At 43.0% G+C, this 20,873-nt stretch overlaps 1 protein-coding gene across 4 annotated transcripts in view; it reads left to right on the top strand.

Moving 5' to 3' along the window:
• LOC139275097 (RPA-related protein RADX-like) overlaps window positions 1-20,873 on the top strand; it is an 80,806-nt gene that overhangs the window by 4,103 nt on the left and 55,830 nt on the right. For all 4 annotated transcript variants that reach the window (XM_070892091.1, XM_070892088.1, XM_070892092.1 and 1 more), the window contains exons 2-5: window positions 6,295-6,437; window positions 9,587-9,779; window positions 10,216-10,324; window positions 16,305-16,396. In XM_070892091.1, the coding sequence (XP_070748192.1) occupies window positions 6,295-6,437; window positions 9,587-9,779; window positions 10,216-10,324; window positions 16,305-16,396 (537 nt within the window). The remainder of the gene's footprint in view (window positions 1-6,294; window positions 6,438-9,586; window positions 9,780-10,215; window positions 10,325-16,304; window positions 16,397-20,873) is intronic.

The following is a 20,873-nucleotide window of genomic DNA, read 5'->3' as shown; positions in this document are numbered from 1 at the left end:
TGTACGTTTAGGGAGTGGTATCCCTTTCGGTTTCTGAAGACCTCTGCGTTGTGTAATGGTGCTCGCAAGATGACGTGTGTGCAGTCAATGGCTCCTTGAACCTTGACGAAGCCTGCAATTCTTCCACACCCTAAAGCCCTCATATTCTGGCTGCCCCTGCTCATTGGGAACTTTATGAAGTCCATTCTGCGTGCGTACCATGCCCTTGTAACCTGGCGAATGCAGCAATGTGCAGCATGCTGAGAGATGCTGCATATGTCCCCTGTTGTTGCCTGGAAGGAACCAGAGGCATAGAAGGCCATCACCACAGTCATCTTCATCTCGACTGGCAGCGCAGTCCTGTTGGCGCTGTAGGTCTGCCTGTAGGAGCTGGCATATATCTGTCAGCTCTTCTTTTCAGAAGCACAACTTTCTAACGCACTGCGCCTCAGAGAGCTGGAGGTATGAGCGATGTTCCCTGTAAACCCATGGGGATAAGGCCTCTTTCCCATACATCTGTGACCTATTCGAATCCGTGGCCCAACATGGTAAGAGCTCTTCTTCCAGCTTGAAGCTGCCTGCCAATAGCAACCTGCATGATATGCTGTCGAGTTGGTATTGCCCCCATTGAAATCTCTCACTGATCTTATAAGCAAAGTGTCATGGCACAAGTTAGTGCCGTTTGAAACTCTGGGTGCAAGTTTTATTTGACAATTAGCATATAAAAAAACAAAACATTCATTTGCAGCAACTTTCAGTTAACTGTCATTAATACAACAACAGTGTGCATTTATACAGCACCTTTAACACAGATAAATGTTCCAGCACATTCACAGAAGTTTAATCAGATGAAAATGGACGCCGAGCCAAAGAAGATGATATTAAGAGGAGTAACTGAAAGCTTAGTTAAAATGATGGAGGGCTGGATTTTCCAGTCCTTTGCGCTCTGGGTTTCGCCCCGGAGCGGCGTGAAAGACAGCGGTGAGGTCTCCAGCGCCCCACCGTGATCCTCCGGTCGGATTTTGCAGCGGCGCTGAGCAGCACCACCAGGAAGAGTTGTGCCGGGGGTGCAACGCCCCTGGTTGCAACACCAGCGCGCGTTCTGAGTCTTGTCTGCCTGGAAGTGCGACCGTAACGACCACCTGGGAAATCGGAGCGATCCCAGCGGCGAAGAGGAAGGTAAAGGACTATAAAAGTAAGTACGAGTGTTTTTTGTTTTAAATTTTTGTGCGATATGTATTGCGGTGGCGTAGGCAATGTTTTAGGAATGTTTTTGTGGGTTTTTTTAGGTCCCCATTCCCCTCCCCCAAAGGCCTCTCTCGGAGCGCTCCCGGCCCAGCTCTTTAGCTCGGGAGTTTCCCTTCCTTGCGCCAAGAGAGGTGTACAACGTCTCCCTTAGCATGGCGCCCCCCCTGCCACAGGATCCAGAAGCCCAAACTTAAATACTAAATACCGTAAATACTCGCGTATCATGCAACTTTTGAAGACCTAAATTGTAACCTAAATTTGGGGGGTAGCATGATACGCGAGATACAAAATTTGCGGGTGTGAAGTGCTGGCCAAGATTAGGCTGTTAGGCTGTTAAGCAGACCGTATCCATTTACGGTAAGTCAAATAGTACATATGTATATCAAATAAAGATGATTTTGATAAAACTGCTGTTTTACTTGCTGATACACACGTAATGTTTACGCTTTCCAAATCAGCTGAGAGGCATATCAAAATTCACGGGTGTCTCATCCATGTTTCCAATGCACGATAACTTATAGCTGTTAGCTTTGCGATGTTTGATTACAAATGTTTGAAAACTGTCACTTTTTCTTTTAATTCTTTTGGGAGTTTCTGTGCAATTTTTGTTTTTCTTCTTAACACAAAGTCATGTCTTTTCATGAACCGCATACACCATCCTGGACTTGCGGTAAACACACGAATGCCCATTTTTCTTGCTTCTCGTAAAGCATAAAATCTTATTTTAGATCGTGTTATAATATAACCATTTTCTCGATTTTCGGACACCCACTTTGATACTTTATCTTCTAAATGCGGCCAATGACATTTTGACCCGCGATTTGCGCATTTATAGGAAGGAGTTTCCTTCAATTTTTCTTTTTGTTTTCTCCAGTTTCGGACACAGCTTTCTCCGACACCAAACAGCTTTGCAGCTTTAACGTTGTTGCTTTGTTCCGCTTCGGCAACAACTTTCAGCTTAAATTTGGCAGTATATTTCTTCGCAGATCTTTTCTCCATAGTGGCTAAGGGTAGAATGCAAAACAGCTGTTTCTCATTCGGTTGTTTACGGCGGAAGAGTCGTTTCATGATTCGGTTGTTAAGGTCTGTATTCGATCGTTGTTATGTGTTAGGGTACTTGTTACGTGTTGGGTACTTGTTAAACTTGTTTGAAAGCCTAGCCTAGTGTCATCTGGTATCTCAGAAAAGTGACTCGCATGATACATAAGATATATGATAAAATCATGTTTTGGGGACGAAAATTTAGGGGTCGCATGATACGTGAGATCGTAGGATACGCGAGTATATATGGTACTTAAATACTATTCCTGGCCGCTAATCTTGCCCCACTGCCATTATCGCCGCGAAAAAAAAGCTGAATATCCAGACCAGCGAGTGTTAAGGCAAGAAATTGCAGTGTGGGGCCTAAAAGGTAGAAGTCACTGTCGCCAATGGGGGTGTGTAGATCCATGTCTGGTCAGAATCTGAGGAGTGAAGAGTTCTGGAGGTGGTGTGGGGCGGTGGAAATGTAATGCTGGATGGTTATAGACATGGGAACGATCAAGGCCACCAAGAGATTTAAAGACAAGGATGCAAAAGTTACATTTTAGGTATTGAGGGACCGATAAAGAAAGGAAAGATAGATTATGAAAGTAAACTTGCGCAAAACATAAAAACAGATAGTAAAAGTTTTTACCGCTATATAAAACGGAAAAGAGTGACTAAAGTAAATGTTGGTCCCTTAGAAGATGAGAAGGGGGATTTAATAATGGGAAATGTGGAAATGGCTGAGACCTTAAACAATTATTTTGCTTCGGTCTTCACAGTGGAAGACACAAAAACCATGCCAAAAATTGCTGGTCACGGGAATGTGGGAAGAGAGGACCTTGAGACAATCGCTATCACTAGGGAGGTAGTGCTGGACAGGCTAATGGGACTCAAGGTAGACAAGTCCCCTGGTCCTGATGAAAAGCATCCCAGGGTATTAAAAGAGATGGCGGAAATTATAGCAGATGCATTCGTTATAATCTACCAAAATTCTCTGGACTCTGTGGAGGTACATTAGCTGCTTTCCAAACTGATGGTAACGCCTCTGTTTAAAAAAGGGGGCAGACAAAAGGCAGGTAACTATAGGCCGGTTAGTTTAACATCTGTAGTGGGGAAAATGCTTGAAGCTATCATTAAGGAAGAAATAGCGGGACATCTAGATAGGAATAGTGCAGTCAAGCAGACACACATGGATTCATGAAGGGGAAATCATGTTCAACTAATTTACTGGAATTCTTTGAGGATATAATGAGCATGGTGGATAGAGGTGTACCGATAGATGTGGTGTATTTGGATTTCCAAAAGGCATTCGATAAGGTGCCACACAAAAGGTTACTGCAGAAGATAAAGGTAGGCGGAGCCAGAGGAAATGTATAAGCATGGATAGAGAATTGGCTAACAGAAAGCAGAGAGTCGGGATAAATGGGTCCTTTTTCAGGTTGGCAATCGGTGGTTAGTGGTGTGCCACAGGGATCAGTGCTGGAACCACAACTGTTTACAATATACATAGATGACCTGGAAGAGGGGACAGAGTGTAGTGTAACAAAATTTGCAGATGACACCAAGATTAGTGGGAAAGCGGGTTGTGTCGAGGACACAGAAAGGCTGCAAAGAGATTTAGATAGGTTAAGCGAATGGGCTAAGGTTTGGCAGATGGAATACAATGTCGGAAAATGTGAGGTCATCCACCTTGGGGAGAAAAAAACAGTAAAAGGGAATATTATTTGAATGGGGAGAAATTACAAAATGCTGCGGTGCAGAGGGACCTGGGGGTCCTTGTGCATGAAACTCTTTTTGGAGTTTATCTGCAAAACAAAAAACATTAAACCGTGCCACCCGCCCTGGATGACACAGCAGACATTTACAAGGCCCTTTTTTTCCCTTTTTTTTTGTGTTTTTTTTTTGTGTTTTTTTTGGGCGCTAAAATCACATTTTTTCCAGTGCCCCCTATAAAAGGGGAGGGGGACACTAAAAGCACCGGCAATTAAAACAAATTAAACTTTAAAACGTAAAATCAAATTAAAATTTGGTTGCCGGGCGTGATGATGCACTCCAGTCCCTCCGGTGCCCACCTCTCGCGGAAGGCCGCGAGCGTACCGGTGGACACCGCGTGCTCCATCTCCAAGGACACCCTGGACCGGATGTAAGAGCGGAAGAGAGGCAGGCAGTCAGGTTGAACGACCCCCTCGACCGCCCGCTGCCTGGACCGGCTGATGGCACCCTTGGCCGTGCCCAGGAGCAGTCCTACGAGGAGGCCTTCGGACCTACCCGCTCCCCTCCGCACAGGGTGCCCAAAGATCAGGAGAGTGGGACTGAAGTGCAGCCAGAATTTCAGGAGCAGCCCCTTCAGATAATGGAACAGGGGCTGCAACCTCGTGCACTCAGTAAAAACATGGAACACGGACTCCTCCAGACCGCAGAAATTGCAGGCGGCCTGGGAGTCCGTGAACCGGCTTAAAAAATTTGTTGCACGGCACTGCTCCGTGCACCACCCTCCAGGCCAAGTCCCCGATGAATAGTGGGAGGACTCCTCCGGACGGCAAGATGGTACGCCATGTCGTGTCCGGACAGCCGGCGAGGATGGCAAAGTTGAGAGTGTGCAGGAGCAGCCCGTACAGGAAACCCCTCCGCGCGGAACTGAAAGGCACGGAGGGGATTTCCCCGAGGCGGCTCAAGTTGTGAGGCGCCGGCCCCCGAGGGAGGTTCCGGGATTTGGCTCCTTGTGCATGAATCCCAAAAAGTTAGTTTGCAGGTGCAGCAGGTAATCAGGAAGGTGAATGGAATGTTGGCCTTCATTGCGAGAGGGATGGAGTACAAAAGCAGGGAGGTCCTGCTGCAACTGTACAGGATATTGGTGAGGCCGCACCTGGAGTACTGTGTGCAGTTTTGGTCACCTTACTTAAGGAAGGATATACTAGCCTTGGAGGGGGTACAGAGACGATTCACTAGGCTGATTCCAGAGATGAGGGGATTACCTTATGATGATAGATTGAGTAGACTGGGTCTTTACTCGTTGGAGTTCAGAAGGATGAGGGGTGATCTTCAAGAAACATTTAAAATAATGAAAGGGATAGACAAGATGGAGGCAGAGAGGTTGTTTCTACTGGTCAGGGAGACTAGAACTAGGGGGCACAGCCTCAAAATATGGGGGAGCCAATTTAAAACCGAGTTGAGAAGGAATTTCTTCTCCCAGAGGGTTGTGAATCTGTGGAATTCTCTGCCCAAGGAAGCAGTTGAGGCTAGCTCATTGAATGTATTCAAATCACAGATAGATTTTTAACCAATAAGGGAATTAAGGGCTATGGGGAGCGGGCGGGTAAGTGGAGCTGAGTCCACGGCCAGATCAGCCATGATCTTGTTGAATGGTGGAGCAGGCTCGAGGGGCTAGATGGTCTACTCCTGTTCCTAATTCTTATGAAAATCAGTGAGTGCAGGGTTGATGAATGAACAGGACTAGTTCAGGCCATGATACAGGCCGCAGAGCTTTGGATGAGCTGAAAATGTGGAGGATGGGAGGTAAACTAGGAGAGCATTGGAATAGTCGAGTCTGGAGGCCGGCATGGATGAGAGTTTCAGCAGTGGATAGGCAGAGGCAGGTTTTTATGACAGTGAGGATATATGTTCGGAAGCTCCGATTGGAGCCAAATAATTTGCTGCCTCAGCGTCTAGTCTTGCTCAATCTGATACAGTGGCCAGGGAAGACGATGGAATCAGTGGCAAGAATACAGAATTTGTAGCAGCGGCCAAAGACAATGGCTTTGGTCTTCCCAATGTTTAACTGAAGAAAATTACAGTTGAATTAAGGCTGGATGTCAGCCAGGCAGAATTAAAGCACTGAGGGGCTGAGGTCAGTAGTGTAGAGGTAGTGCTGGAAGTAGCTTGTTGTCATCAGCACTGATGTGGAAGTTGATCCTGTCTTTGGATGATTTGACCAATTTGTACATTTTAATCACCTGATCAGTGAGTGTTGTATTTATCTGTTGCGACATATCAAACTTAAATGTAAATTTATTCTTATTTTACAAATTTACTGTACTGTAGGTCTGAGGATAATCACACTGGAGGAGTTAGGACTTACCTGGAGAGGAAGGTTGAAATTGGCTCCACTGTTGGTGAGAATAATGTACAAATCCAGATTACGTCATTATGGAAAAGCTGGCATGAACATTGATTGGCCTTTTCAGGCAAGGCCCTATTATATACTTCTTTAAAATATATTGTTGAAAGCGCTACCTCGTGATAGGGCCAAAGTTTAAGATCACAAACATCTGGAAGTAATGATATTCAACAATCTGCCCAAATAACAAATTGATTATAGTAATATATAAAACATATCGTATCAAACCCCAAAAATTTCATATTGTAGCATGAGATATGTAACATCTTGTATTGTGTCAGCTGTAGCTCAGTGGGTAGCATTCTCGCCTCTGAGCCAGTAGGTTGTGGATTCAAGTCCCACTCCAGGGACTTGAGCACAAAAAAATCTAGGCTGATGCTCTGGTGCAGTGTCCGCAGGTGCCGTCTTTAGGATGAGACTTTAAACCGAGGCCCCGTCTGCTCTCAAGTGGATGTAAAAGATCCCATGGGACTATTTCAAAGAAGAGTAGGGGAGTTATGCCCAGTGTGTTGTCCAATATTTATTCCTCAATCAACAACAAAAAAACAGATTATCTGGTCATTATCACATTGCTGTTTGTGGGAGATTGCTTGTGTGCAAATTGGCTGCTGCGTTTCCCACATTCTAAAAGTGCCTGTAAAGCGCATTGAGATATCCGGTGGTTGTGAAAGGCGCTATATAAATCCAAGTCTTTTTTTATTAGAATGGATATCCCATTAATTATCTACCACACTATCATATTCACACTACTCTGACTCAAGCTTATTACCTTCAGTTCCTGCTTACTGCTTAGCCAGAAGCTGTACCACTATGACTGCGCCAAAATAGAAAATGTAATCATATCATATGTAATCTTATCAGTAAATGATGTGAGTCTGTATGATACAGCATATCAAGTAAAATAAACTGGTTCATGTTTGTGTGTAAAAAGAGTAAGGCTGTGATCCTTACCAATGGATCCATTACAGACCTAATCCACGTCCGGACTGGGGTCAAACAAGAATTGAGTCATTGCCCCAACCCTCTTCTCAATCTTCCTCGCTGCCATGCTCCAGTCAACAAGCTCCCCGCTGGAGTGGAACTAAACTACAGAACCAGTGAGAAGCTGTTCAACCTTCACCGTCTCCAGGCCAGGTCCAAGACCACCCAACCTCTGTCATCGAGCTACAGTACGCGGACGACACCTGCGTCTGTGTTTATTCAGAGGCTGAACTCCAGGACATAGTCGACGTATTTACTGAGGTGTATGAAAGCATGGCCCTTAAGCTAAACATACGTAAGACAAAGGTCCTCCACCAGCCTGTCCTCACCGCGCAGAACTGCCCCCCCAGTCATCAAGATTCATGACAACATGGACCATTTCCCAGACCTCGGGAGCCTTTTATCAACAAAAGCAGAAATTGATGAGATTCAACACCACCTCCATTGCGCCAGCGCAGCCTTCGGCCGCCTGAGGAAAAGAGTGTTCGAAGACCAGGCCCTCAAATCTACCACCAAGCTCATGGTCTACAGGGCTGTAGTAATACCCGCCCTCCTGTATGGCTCAGAGACATGGACCACGTACAGTAGACACTTCAAGTAGCTGGAGAAATACCACCAACGATGCCTCCGCAGGATACTACAAATCACCTGGGAGGACAGATACACCAACATTAGTGTCCTCATCCAGGCCAACATCTCCAACATTGAAGCACTGACCACTCTTGATCTGCTCCGCTGGGCAGGCCACATTGCCTGCATGGCGGACACAAGACTCCAAAAGTAAGCGCTCTACTTGGAACTCCTTCATGGCAAACGAACCAAAGGTGGGCAGAGGAAACGTTACCAGGACACCCTCAAAGCCTCCCTGATGAAGTGCCCACCGACACCTGAGGGTCTCTGGCCAAAGACCGCCCTAAGTGGAGGAAGTGCATCTGGGAGGGCACTGAGTACCTCGAGTCTCATCGCCGAGTGCATGCAGAAATCAAGCTCAGGCAGCAGAAAGAGCATGCGGCAGACCAGTCCCACCCTCCCTTACCCTCAACGATTGTTTGCCCCACCTGTGGCAGGGACTGTGGCTCTCGTATTGGACTGATCAGCCATCTAAGGACTCATTCTAAGAGTGGAAGCAAGTCATTCTCGATTCCGAGGGACTGCCTATGATGACTTTTAGGTTGTGGATGATGTGTTCAAAAACAAATAATATACATCTATAATTTTTTTTTCATCAGATTCAGCAGTAAAATATTAAAATTTTTGTATACAACCAGGATGGCTTACTCACCAGATTTTATGATGCATATCTTCTGGTTTCTGATGTTTTCTTACAACAGCAACTTGCATTTATATAGTGCCTTTAACGTAGTAAAACATCCCAAGGCACTTCACAGGAGCGGATACCAAGCCACATAAGGAGATATTAGGACAGGTGAGGAGGTAGGTTTTAAGGAGGGTTTAGGGAGGAAATTCCAGAGCTTGGGTCTTAGCTTGTTATCTTACTAGACATGCACTTTTTAAGCATTTGCAACATCTGTCTGGGCCAATGCTAAATTTAGTGAGAGTTACAGTAGACAGAATAGCATCTCGACCACTCTTGGAGGCAATGCTAAATTAAAATCCTAAGGGTTTAGTACTTTGTTTTAGTTTGTTTATACATGGTTTGTTCATTTTTGTTTGTTATGTAACAATTTGTTAAATTGTATACCACTGTTGATTTCATTTTTGCCTTTTTAAGTGTTTTAAAATCCAGCTCGAGGTGACCCGTCTGCGCTTTCTATTGATATTAACATGCAAGACAAAAAGTGAATTTAAGGTGCCCAACCAGGCAGTTTGTTTCCAGCCAGCAGTATTTAACATTTTTTTTAGATTAAAATGGTCCATTTTCCATGAAACAAATTAAATGTAAAACCTAAATGAAGAGGACTCTTGTGCATTCCCACTCCCTTCGCCCCACCATTGATGGCTGTGCCATCATCTGTTTTGGCATTAAGTTCTGGAATTCCCTCCCTAAACCTCTGTGTCTCTCATTTAAGACCCCCCTTAAAAATTACCTCTTTGACCAAGCTTTTGGTCACCTGTCCGAATATATCCTCCTTTGGCTGGGTGTCTTTTTTTTTGTCTTATGCTCCTGTGAAGCGACTTGGAATATTTTCCTACCTTAAAGACACTATATAAATGCAAGTCGTTGCTGTTGCTTTTACTCTGATCAAGCTTTACATAATTTATTTTGTTTTATAGGCTTACTTTGAAGTTGGTGACTGTTCAGGTATGATGTCAATGGTTCTGTGGAACTCATTATGTCCAAGATTCTTTAGGAGTCTCGAGGTTGGAACAGTAATATTTATACAGCAGTATGTTGTGAAGGATGCGTATCGGATGAGAACACAACCTGTTTCGTACTACCCAGAAGTAAAAATCTACAAAGAAATAGGTAATATGGTAGTGTTTTCCATATGGTTGTAAATAGTACAATATTAAAGGAGAATTCTCCTTGTTAAAAGGGGCTTATAAATCTTTTTTCTTTGTTTTCAAGTGCATGACATACTGTTGTAAGAAAAACGTTATATAACTGCCATAAAATAGTGCTGACAGCTAAAGTGGGCAGGCTTGAGATTTTTAAAATAAATATATGTAATATCTATTGTGCATGTTTTTCAGTAATTGTGATGCATGTGAGGGACACACTTATTTATATACCTGCAATATATTGGCATAAATTTATTTATTTGGTTCACCTACAGTGGATGAGGAACAGCACATTTTTTCACTTATTTTCATTTGTGAGCAATTCAAAGGGAAATTCATTGTTAAATAGGTGTATAACAAACAGATGTATTTTAGTTATAGCTTTTTTCTTTGTATTTCAGATATTTCTTTGAACCCTTGTAAACCTGCAGCTGATATTAAGATTATTCCACCAACACAAGTTAAGCCTGAGTGGAGGCTTCCTAATATTAAGTATAATTTTATTACACGGTAACCGACCAGTACTATGCTTTTCTATGTGTACTCACTCGCTAATTATGTGGGGTAATAAGTAATTTTTGGTTGAAATAACATATGAAGTTGAAATCTCAGCTAACTTAAAGTAAATATTATTCCTTGTCTACTGCTCTGTTTTTTAATTGTGTCTAATCATTGTAATTTGAAATGATAAGGAAACAAGGAACATAGTAATATTAATTGAGCATAGAGTTTCATATCTCAGGGATTGAACTTTTAGTTAAGAATGTAAGAAAGCATGGAATGAGAAAAGGCCATTAGGGTCCTCAAGCTTGCTGCTTACAAAGATAATGTACAGTCTACTCTCTCATGGCATCTACCCACCAAATTTCATTTGAGAAAAAGCCTGTATAATATTGCCATGATCCCCAACGTTAATGAAGTGGCACTCTAGAATTGCTGTTTATCGCCACATCATTACCATTCAATTAGTTGTCCTATCCCTCAATGAAAAATTGCCAACTCATAAGGCATTATACCCTGTGAAATATTTGATCATTTCACTCAGTACCTAATCGTATTGCCTTCAATCCAGTTCTTGATTCAAATTAAGAGTTGTTGCACAAAAGGTGCTTTCAAATACACATGTGCCTTTCTGTGTATGCATATATCTGCATTTCTTTAATCAAAATTTGTTTAGCCAATATTCTTTTAATCTTGGCCTGCCTGTTGTGGAATTTTTAATTTTTTTAAAAATCCTGATTGAGAATGTTCCAGCATCCTGGAAATATATTATCCTGAAAGTATTGAAAATAAATCAAGCTAAATTTTAGTTAAGACTTTAAGGTCAAGGGACTGCTAAATTTTTATAGAGAATGCTGATTACATTTTCTAATCTTGATTCATTACAAGTTTAATTCAAAATGTAAGTTTCAGTTTATAGGAACTTATCAGCCTCCAGTCATACATAAGAACACAAGAAATAGATGCAGGAGTAGGCCATTTGGCTGTTCAAGCCTGCTCCGCCATTCAATAAGATCATGGCCCTAGAAATAGTGGATGCATTGGTGATCATTTTCCAACAGTCTTATCGACTCTGGATCAGTTCCTATGGACTGGAGGGTAGCAAATGTAACACCACTTTTTAAAAAAGGAGGGCGAGAGAAAACGGGTAATTATAGACCGGTTAGTCTGACATCAGTAGTGGAGAAAATGTTGGAATCAATTATTAAGGATGAAATAGCAGCGCATTTGGAAAACAGTGACAGGATCGGTCCGAGTCAGCATGGATTTGTGAAAGGGAAATCATGCTTGACAAATCTTCTTAAATTTTTTGTGGATATAACTAGTAGAGTGGACAAGAGAGAACCACTGGATGTGGTGTATTTGGACTTTCAAAAGGCTTTTGACAAGGTCCCACATAAGAGATTGGTGTGCAAAATCAAAGCACATGGTATTGGGGGTAATGTACTGGCATGGATAGAGAATTGGTTGGCAGACAGGAAGCAGAGAGTTGGGATAAACGGGTCCTTTTCGGATTGGGAGGCAGTGACTAGTGGAGTGCCGCAGGGCTCAGTGTTGGGACCCCAGCTCTTTATACCTTAATGATTTGGATGAAGGAATAGAATGTAACATCTCCAAGTTTGCACTAAACTGGGTGGTGGTGTGAGCTGTGAGGAGGATGCTAAGAGGCTACAGGGTGATTTGGACAGGTTAGGTGAGTGGGCAAATGCATGGCAGATGCAGTATAATGTGGATAAATGTGAGGTTATCCACTTTGGTGGTAAAAACACGAAGGCAGAATATTATCTGAATGGTGGCAGATTAGGAAAAGGGGAGGTGTAACGAGACCTGGGTGTCATGGTTCATCAGTCATTGAAAGTTGGCATGCAGGTACAGCAGGCGGTGAAAAAGGCAAATGGCATGTTGGCCTTCATAGCTAGGGCATTTAAGTATAGGAGCAAGGAGGTCTTACTGCAGTTGTACAAGGCCTTGGTGAGGCCTCACCTGGAATATTGTGTTCAGTTTTGGTCTCCTAATCTGAGGAAGGACGTTCTTGCTATTGAGGGAGTGCAGCGAAGGTGCACCAGACTGATTCCAGGGATGGCTGGGCTGACATGAGGAGAGACTAAATCAACTGGGTCTTTATACACTGGAGTTTAGAAGGATGAGAGGGGATCTCATAGAAACGTATAAGATTCTGACGGGACGGGACAGGTCAGATGCGGGAAGAATGTTCCCGATGTTGGGGAAGTCCAGAACCAGGGGACACAGTCTTAGGATAAGGGGTAGGCCATTTACGACTGAGATGAGGAGGAACTTCTTCACTCAAGAGAGTTGTTAACCTGTGGAATTTCCTACTGCAGAGAGTCGTTGATGTCAGTTCATTGGATATATTCAAGAGGGAGTTAGATATGGCCCTTATTACTAAAGTGATCAAGGGGTATGGAGAGAAAGTGGGAAAGGGGTACTGAGGTGAATGATCAGCCATGATCATATTGAATGGTGGTGCAGGCTCGAAGGGCCAAATGGCCTACTCCTGCGCCTATTTTCTATGACCTAATCATGGACTCAGCTCTACTTCCCTACCCGCTCCCCAACACCCTTTACTCCCTTATCGCTCAAAAATCTATCTCCGTCTTAAATAGATTCAATGACCCAGCCTCCACAGCTCTCTGGGGCAGAGAATTCCATAGATTTACAACCCCTTGAGAGAAGAAATTCTTCCTCATCTCAGTTTTAAATAGGCGGCCCCATATTCTGAGACTATGTACCCTAGTTTTAGTTTCCCCTATGAGTGGAAATATCCTCTCTGCCTCCACCTTGTCGAGCTTCCTCATGATCTTATAAGTTTCAATAAAATCACCTCTCATTCTTCTGAATTCCAATGTGTATAGGCCCAACCTACTCAACCTATCTTCATAAGTCAACCCCCTCATATCCGGAATCAACCTAGTGAACCTTCTCTGAACAGCCTCCAATGCAAGTATATCCTTCCTTTAAATACGGAGACCAAAACTTGTATGCAGTACTCTAGGTGTGGCCTTACCAATACCCTGTACAGTTGCAGCAGGACTTCTCTGCTTTTATACTCTATCCCCCTTGCAATAAAGGCGAACATTCCGTTTGCCTTCCTGAGTATTTGCTGTACCTGCATACTGACTTTTGTGTTTCATGCACAAGGACCCCCAGGTCCCTCTGTACTGCAGCACTTTGCAATTTTTCTCCATTTTAAATTATAATTTGTTTTTCTATTATTTCTGCCTAGGTGGCTAACCTCACATTTTCCCACATTATACTCCATCTGTCACATTTTTGCCCACTCACTTAGCCAGTCCATATCCCTTTGCAGATTTTTTGTGTCCTCACAATTTGCTTTCCCACCCATCTTTGTATCATCAGCAAACTTGGCTACATTACACTTGGTCCCTTCATCCAAGTCATTAATATAGACTGTAAATAGTTGAGGACCCAGCACCATCGGAGCAGGCCGGGGAGCGGAAGGAGCAGCATGGCGGTGTACCACTCCAAGGAGCAGCACTTGCTGGAGCAGGATAGCAACGGCAGTGAAAAGGGACATCATCAAGATCCAGGTCGGTGATTGGAGCGTGGGCAGGTACAGCAGGAGCGGCGAGATCTGGGTGAAAGAGCTGTGAAAGATTGTGGAGGGATGTGATCGGGGCCCAGAAGAAGCGTGAGTTCGGGGCCCAGAAGAGGCGAGGGCCCAGGGGCAGCATGGACCAACCCACACTGCGGTATGTGTGTACGCTAGGTCTGTGCAGCAGAGCTGGTCTCCAGTTGTCTTGGTTAATCCTTGCTACTCGACCAAGACCTAGCTCTGCCAAGCCTGTGGGGTGGCTGGTGTGCAACGGTCACTACACGTTTTTAAAAAATCCAAGCGCAGGCATCTTCCACCCTTAAAGATTTAGTTCGGAACTGGAATTTTAGGTCCATCATTGAAACACCTATGAACTTTTTGACGTGGAAACAAGTCACCCTCGATTCGAGGGACTGCCTATGATGATGATATAGCTGCATCCACTATATCTGCAGCCACTTCTTTTAAGACCCTAGGATGCAAGCCATCAGGTCCAGGGGATTTGTCCACTTTTAGTCCCATTATTTTATCCGAGTACTACTTCTTTAGTGATAGTGATAGTTTTAAGTTCCTCCCTCCCTATAGCCGCTTGATTATCCATTATTGGGATGTTTTTCGTGTCTTCTACCATGAAGACCGATACAAAATATTTCTTCAGTGTCTCTCCATTTCCCTGTTGTTCATTATTAATTCCCTAGTCTCATCTTCTAGGGGACCAATATTTACTTTAACCACTCTTTTTTCCTTTTTATGTACCTATAAAAACAGATAGTAAGAGTTTCTATATTACGTGCTAGTCTCTTCCAAAAGTTGGTTAATGCAGCTTGGTCTCGGGTTGAAGTTCTGAGAAAAGGTGATATGAACATTAATTCAACATAACAATACCTGTAATCAATAGCCCTCTCAGCGAAGATGTTTCTGTTAAGCTGAAAAGAGGATCGTGGTAAAACAATTCTGTCTTGCAGCAGCTTCAGATGCTTCTTTTCCTAGTTTTGTCACAATTGAGCAAAATCATGGGGATAAGGCAGATCCTCATTTATCAAAATTAGCTTTTTTACATGAATTTTCCAATTTACATTCCAAATTTGTGCTCTGATGACTGCATCTAAAAATAAACTGAAATTGAATGGTTCTGGTATTGAAATACAGAGCTGCTTGGGTTGTTACGATTGGCAGTAAACTCATCCTCTCAGTACAGCTGTGCATGTTCGATGATCTTTTTTCTTTTTTTAATGTTCCTGTGTCATTTTAGCTGTGCTCACCATGATCTTATTAGCAGCCCCGCTAGATCCCACCTACTCCACGTGGGCCCTGACCAAATCTCTCTTCCTCCCCAAGCTGTTGCAGAAGCCTCATCCACTCCTTCCCACTCTTCAGTGGAATATTCCCACCCTCTTTTTGTGCTGCTTCAGTAGCTCTGTCTGCTGTTAGGCCACCTTGGACATTGCCCCCAGGCTGCTTATATTTGCTATCTGAGTTGTTTAATCAGCCCTCTTTCTTCCCACCCTGTAGTTTATCATAGTATCTAGCATGTAAAAGAAGGGGTCTTTTTGCTACAACTCTGGCTCATGCTACCTTCAACTAAATATTCAGCCGTAACAGTACAATTAATATGGGACACAAGGTACACTTACAGGAGTGATTGGTAATGATGAACTTGAGAATATATCTAGTGGAGACCCAAAATTTACGATATTTTTGGAAGCCTTTATTTGGTTTTTCATTCCCTTTATGGAATTAGAACTCCTGAAATTGGTCATTTCTCCTCTTGATTTAAAAAAAAATCAACAATCAGTTGTCTGAAAAGGACAAACCAAAAATAGGATGGACAACACTCAATGCTTCAGTAATAGATATACATTTTAATTAGTTAGGCTTGAGTATAAAAATCATTTTAGTTGACAAAAAATATTTTTCATTAAGAAAAATTTCAGTTATAGTTTGCAACGGTCACACTTACACAGTACTTGCAAAACCCTTTAGTAAAGTATATTCATAATTTTATAATGAGCATTATTATCATCAGACCCGAGCCGTTTACCTCTTTTTACACTTCCTTCTCTTGCTTTTTCTGTGTTTCCCTTAATGGTCAATATCTAACGTGTTGTAAAATTGTTGTGGAACGCCTTGGGATGTTTTACTACATTTAAAGATGCTATATAAATTAAAGTTATTTATGTAGAATTGAAAATAAATTGCAGAGATTCCAAGAATTTCTTTTAAGTTGTCAATTTAAATAGATGAATTTTGTCAGGAACTGAAGTAATGGAGAATGTTGTGCTATTGAAATTGAAATAGACATGGATATTTGACTAACATTCTCTTAGATATTTCTATTTTAAGTAAAAAGTACAAAGATCTTGCCTATATGAGAATCTTTATTCCTAATTATAAAGCAGCATCTTTTATTTTCAGGGATCTCCTGGACATTGTGCCTGATACCTATGTTTGCGATGTCATAGGCCTTGTCACTTTTGTCGGCAGATGTGAAAGAATCAGAAAGAAAGGTAACCTGTTTATAGCGCTCATTTGAAACGATTCAGTATTCTTTATTTACATCCTCCCCACACTGTAGAAGTCCAGCTTAGTCTAGCATGATGGGTTCAGTTGAAATCAGGGCTTGGATTTCGCCTCCCGCGGTGCGGCTGGGTACGGTGGTGTGTGGGAAACGCGCTCCTGGCTCCAGCCCGCCCTTTCGCAGCAATCTTCCAATGATGGGACTAGTTAAGCCCGCCCTGCGGGGTTCCCGGCTAATTAACAGGAAGCTGGTCTGATGATGTCATTTGATGACGTGTCATCAGCCAGTTTCCTTAAGGAGACCACATGCACATTGCTTTGACAGTTCTTCTGTCGGTGTTCTGCAGCATTGAGCTGCTACAAACACTGACGAGCACTGCACAGAGGTTCACGGCTGCACACATTCTTTCTCATCACTCCCTCCAGATGCTTATGGAGGTAGTTACAGCACGCAGGGCGGTTCTTTTGCCTTCCCATGGGCAGAAGAGATCTCCCCAGGACACCAACGCAGGCTGGTTGCACATTGCACAGTAGGGTACAAGCATGGATGTCATCGGGAGGATCTGGCTGCAGTGGCACGAACCTTTCAATGATCTCAGTCGATCACGAAATGTTACTGCAAAGCTAAACTCAATATTATCCTGCTGTGCCTTTCATCACATCCCCATCACTTTGCTTTCCCTGCTCTATCCCTACACATCCTTACTCATACCAACTTAACTTGCACCTCCACCCATCTCTCTATCTACATTATCACATCCCCATCTCACAAGCCACCCCTCAAACTCGCCCTCATCCTTGTCCAATCATACCAACTAACAACACACAAGGGTAGGCACTTGGATCCTTTAGCCAATGATCATGTAAAGTTTATGTTGATGTGTTGTCAAACATTGAAATCTTTATTTTCAGCACTTTGCATGCTTGGACAGATTTGTGGGCACCTTTGGAAGTGGCTTAGTGAGTTGTAGTGAATGGTGAGACATAAGGGTACCCTCCACATTGGTGATGACTGTGAAAGGAATGGTTTGGGCATTGCAGGGATGCTTTATGGAGCTGGTATGGGGTGGTGCCAACCTCTCATCGTGTACAGCGTCAAGTGAAGTAAATGTGGCGATGGTGAGGCCATCCCTGACCTCCCGGGCAGCAATATGGTCGGGTCCTGATGTCCTGTGCAGCATCGGTTGATTGTGGAGAAGTTTGGTGTTGTTGGTGATGCTGGAGTGTTTAGTGATGTTGGTGTTGGGGCTGATCGTGGTGGAATTCTGAGGGCCAATGTGAGATTTTTTTTTTTAAAAAGGGCACCGATGCTGCTCGAATAGATGGCAAGTGAGGTTGAGATGACAGAAGCGATCTGTCAACAGTGACAGAGGTTGCTCCAAGGAGGTGACCATGAATAGAGAGTTCACTGCAAATACTTCCAAACTGCCATGGTCAAAAGTCTCTTCCAAATCTTGAAGGCTTCAGCTTCTGACATTGGAAAGTGAACAGCTGTGAAATGGTAGCTTTTATACCACTTCTGCAGCTGTCAACTAGCCAAAGTAATGGAGAGGCACTGAGAACCCAACTCCACTTACCTGGCGTGTTCTCCAAGAGACGGGAAACCTGTCAAAAGGTTGGTAAAATTGTAAGTGCCTGTTTTTAATCCTCTTAAGCAGCATTCAACTACCTCCTAACTATCTTAATTAACTGGCCCACCGCTTGCTGTCGGGTCTGCGATCCGCACACTGACCTGACCATTGAGAAACTAACACAGACGGGTTTTGACCCACTGTCAATCAGGGCTATTTTGACAGCGAGCTTGCCTCCAAACCTGTACTTGCAGGGCTTGGAAGATTCTAGCCCATGTGTGAGGACTCAAGTAAAATGTTATGACATTGAAGATAGGCGGTTCTGCGCATGCTCTCCTACTCTCACATTGTTTGACCCAGGTTGTTTTTTTAATAATAGGCTGTCTTTTTAAGGATAAGCATGTTTTCATCAACATCTGCCAAGAGCTTTCAATACATGCAAAATGAAACATTTCTCACTATTGTTGAAAATGTGTTTGTCATCTAAAAATGATACTGGGATTTGTTAAATTTATCTTTCGTTCACAGCCGTAAGACATGGCTGCACTGTGTTTCTGACATTTGGAACAAACTGGGCAAGCACAGTAAGCCTAAGAAATTCAGGTATGCTGAGTTGGTCATCTCTGAACACACATACGCACCAAAATATCCATGACTTTCAGCTGATGCTGAGAACTCAGCAGCATCAGACAACATGGATTGTTTTGTACCTTTTTCTAACCAAGAGTTCACAGAAAGTATGTCAATAACCAACTGCTATCAAGATATCAGCACTGACAAGTGCCATACTCTATACATAAATCAAAATTAAACACCCAGCCCTTCCAAGGAAGTAACTGGAGGTCTAGTATTATAGAACTCCCTCAGAGGAACTCACAACTTCTAGGTCTTGGCCCCATTCGAGACAGTGTTGCTGAAGCAATCCTAATACTATTGTACCAGTGACACTTTTTCAGGGAAAGTCAAAATTAAGTGCAAATAACCCCTTCAGACTTCCATTAGCGCAAGAAAGAATCGTTAATGGTCTTGGGCTTTTTACTCACATACCCCTACCAAGAAAGAATGGGTAACCTAGGTATGGTCCCTGTTCACACAATTAACCTCAGCAAAAGGTTATTATTTAACTTTAAGTCTGATAGCAGCAGCTATCTTTGTAGTCCCCATCAGGCAACTTTTGATGCTATCACTTCTGCTGAACCTGCTCAGCCTGTTTTTTTTTTTCCAGCTCCATTCCTGCCACCTGCCCCCCCATGGGCCATCTCCTTGGTGATAGCTGCCTTAATTAATTCCCACAGGGAATCCACTAATTGAGCTTATAACAGAAATGGAAAAGGTTTTTGCAATGTTGTTCTACTAAGTCCATTAGTACTATATCAGATGATGTCCTGCATATTCTGGAGTCCAGCATCTATTCACCATGTCAGTCGTGGCTTAGTTGGTAACACCTTTGCCTGAGTCAGAAGGTTGTGGGTTCAAGTCCCACTCCAGAAATTTGAGCCCAAAAATCTAAGCTGACACTTCAGTACAGTACTGAGGGAGTGCTGCTCTGTTGGAGGTGCTGTCTTCTGGATGAGGCGTTAAACTGCACTTGGGTGGACGTAACAGATCTTGGGTGGACGTAACAGATCCCATGGCACTATTTTGAAGAAGAGCAGGGATCCCCGGTGATCTGGCCAATACTTAGATCTCAATCAACATCACTAAAACAGATTATCTGGTCATTATCACATTGCTGTTTGTGGGAGCTTGCTGTGTACAAATTGGCTGCTGCATTTCCTACTTAACAACAGTGACTATACTTCAAAAGTACCTCATTGGCTGTAAAGTGCTTTGGGACGTTCTGTGGTTGGGAAAGGTGCTATATAAATGCAATTCTTTCATTTTTAACAATTATAAAACTAGTTGTATTCAGGTTCACATTGCAGCTAATTCAGTCTTTCATTTGACACATTTGCTTTTGGGTCGTTAAGGGATCACTCTTTAATCTTATTTTATGTTAGGTATTTGGAAATTGTTGCCAGTTAGGTCTTCTTTGGGACCTCAATTTAATTTTTTACAAGTTATTGTGCCAACCCTTCAAGTTTCTTTGAACATATGAATAAAAAACTGCAATTTTAGCATTAAATTTGGCTTTCAAAATTTCTGAACTGCAAGCCCTTATTATAGATCACTTGTATTTGATTTTCCATGATAACTAGGTGGTCCATTGGACTCACCCAGAGTATTTGCCTAATGTTGCTTCATTTGGATCAAGAAATTGTTGTCCCATAGTTTTTTCTGCCATATAACTCATAAATGGAATGTATTCTACCATGGCCTAAATTATTATAAATGTAATTTATGTATGCCTGGGTTTACCTGCCATCAGGGGGAGCGACCGTCGGAGGTCATTGGGCCACAGACACACACGTGCAGCCCTTGTATATAAAGAAAGCCTCCATGTTTAATTCTCACTTTGAGAGCTAATAAAATAGAGTCAGGTCGCAGCTGATTGAGTTCATGGTACTAAGCCTATTGAGTTATTGCATATGCAACAATATACCACACAAGAATAGACAACATTGACTGTCATGCATTTGCAGTGGTGCAAGAACCCAAATCAAACCAAACCAGTGACTAAGCAGCAGATAGCCAATTGGATGCATGGATACATTCTGCACTGCTGCCATCTTTCAGGGTTGAATCCCAGTTTCACGGCTGTAGCCTGGGCATTCCTCATTCAGGTTCCAGTTAATCAAAAACGCAATGATTTACATGGATTAATCTTCACACATTGAACATTACTATCAAGATGTAACTGCAGCTCCCAAGGCACCTTTGGCAATACAGTAGCTATGCTTCCAGTGTACAAGATTTTCACCCTCCTAAATTTGTGCTACTTTGGTATGCTCCTACA

The sequence above is a fragment of the Pristiophorus japonicus genome, chromosome 10, assembly GCF_044704955.1.
Source record: "Pristiophorus japonicus isolate sPriJap1 chromosome 10, sPriJap1.hap1, whole genome shotgun sequence".
Taxonomy (NCBI): domain Eukaryota; kingdom Metazoa; phylum Chordata; class Chondrichthyes; family Pristiophoridae; genus Pristiophorus; species Pristiophorus japonicus.
The sequence above is the reverse complement of the archived record's forward strand: the minus strand, read 5'-3'. Positions and strand labels throughout refer to the sequence as shown.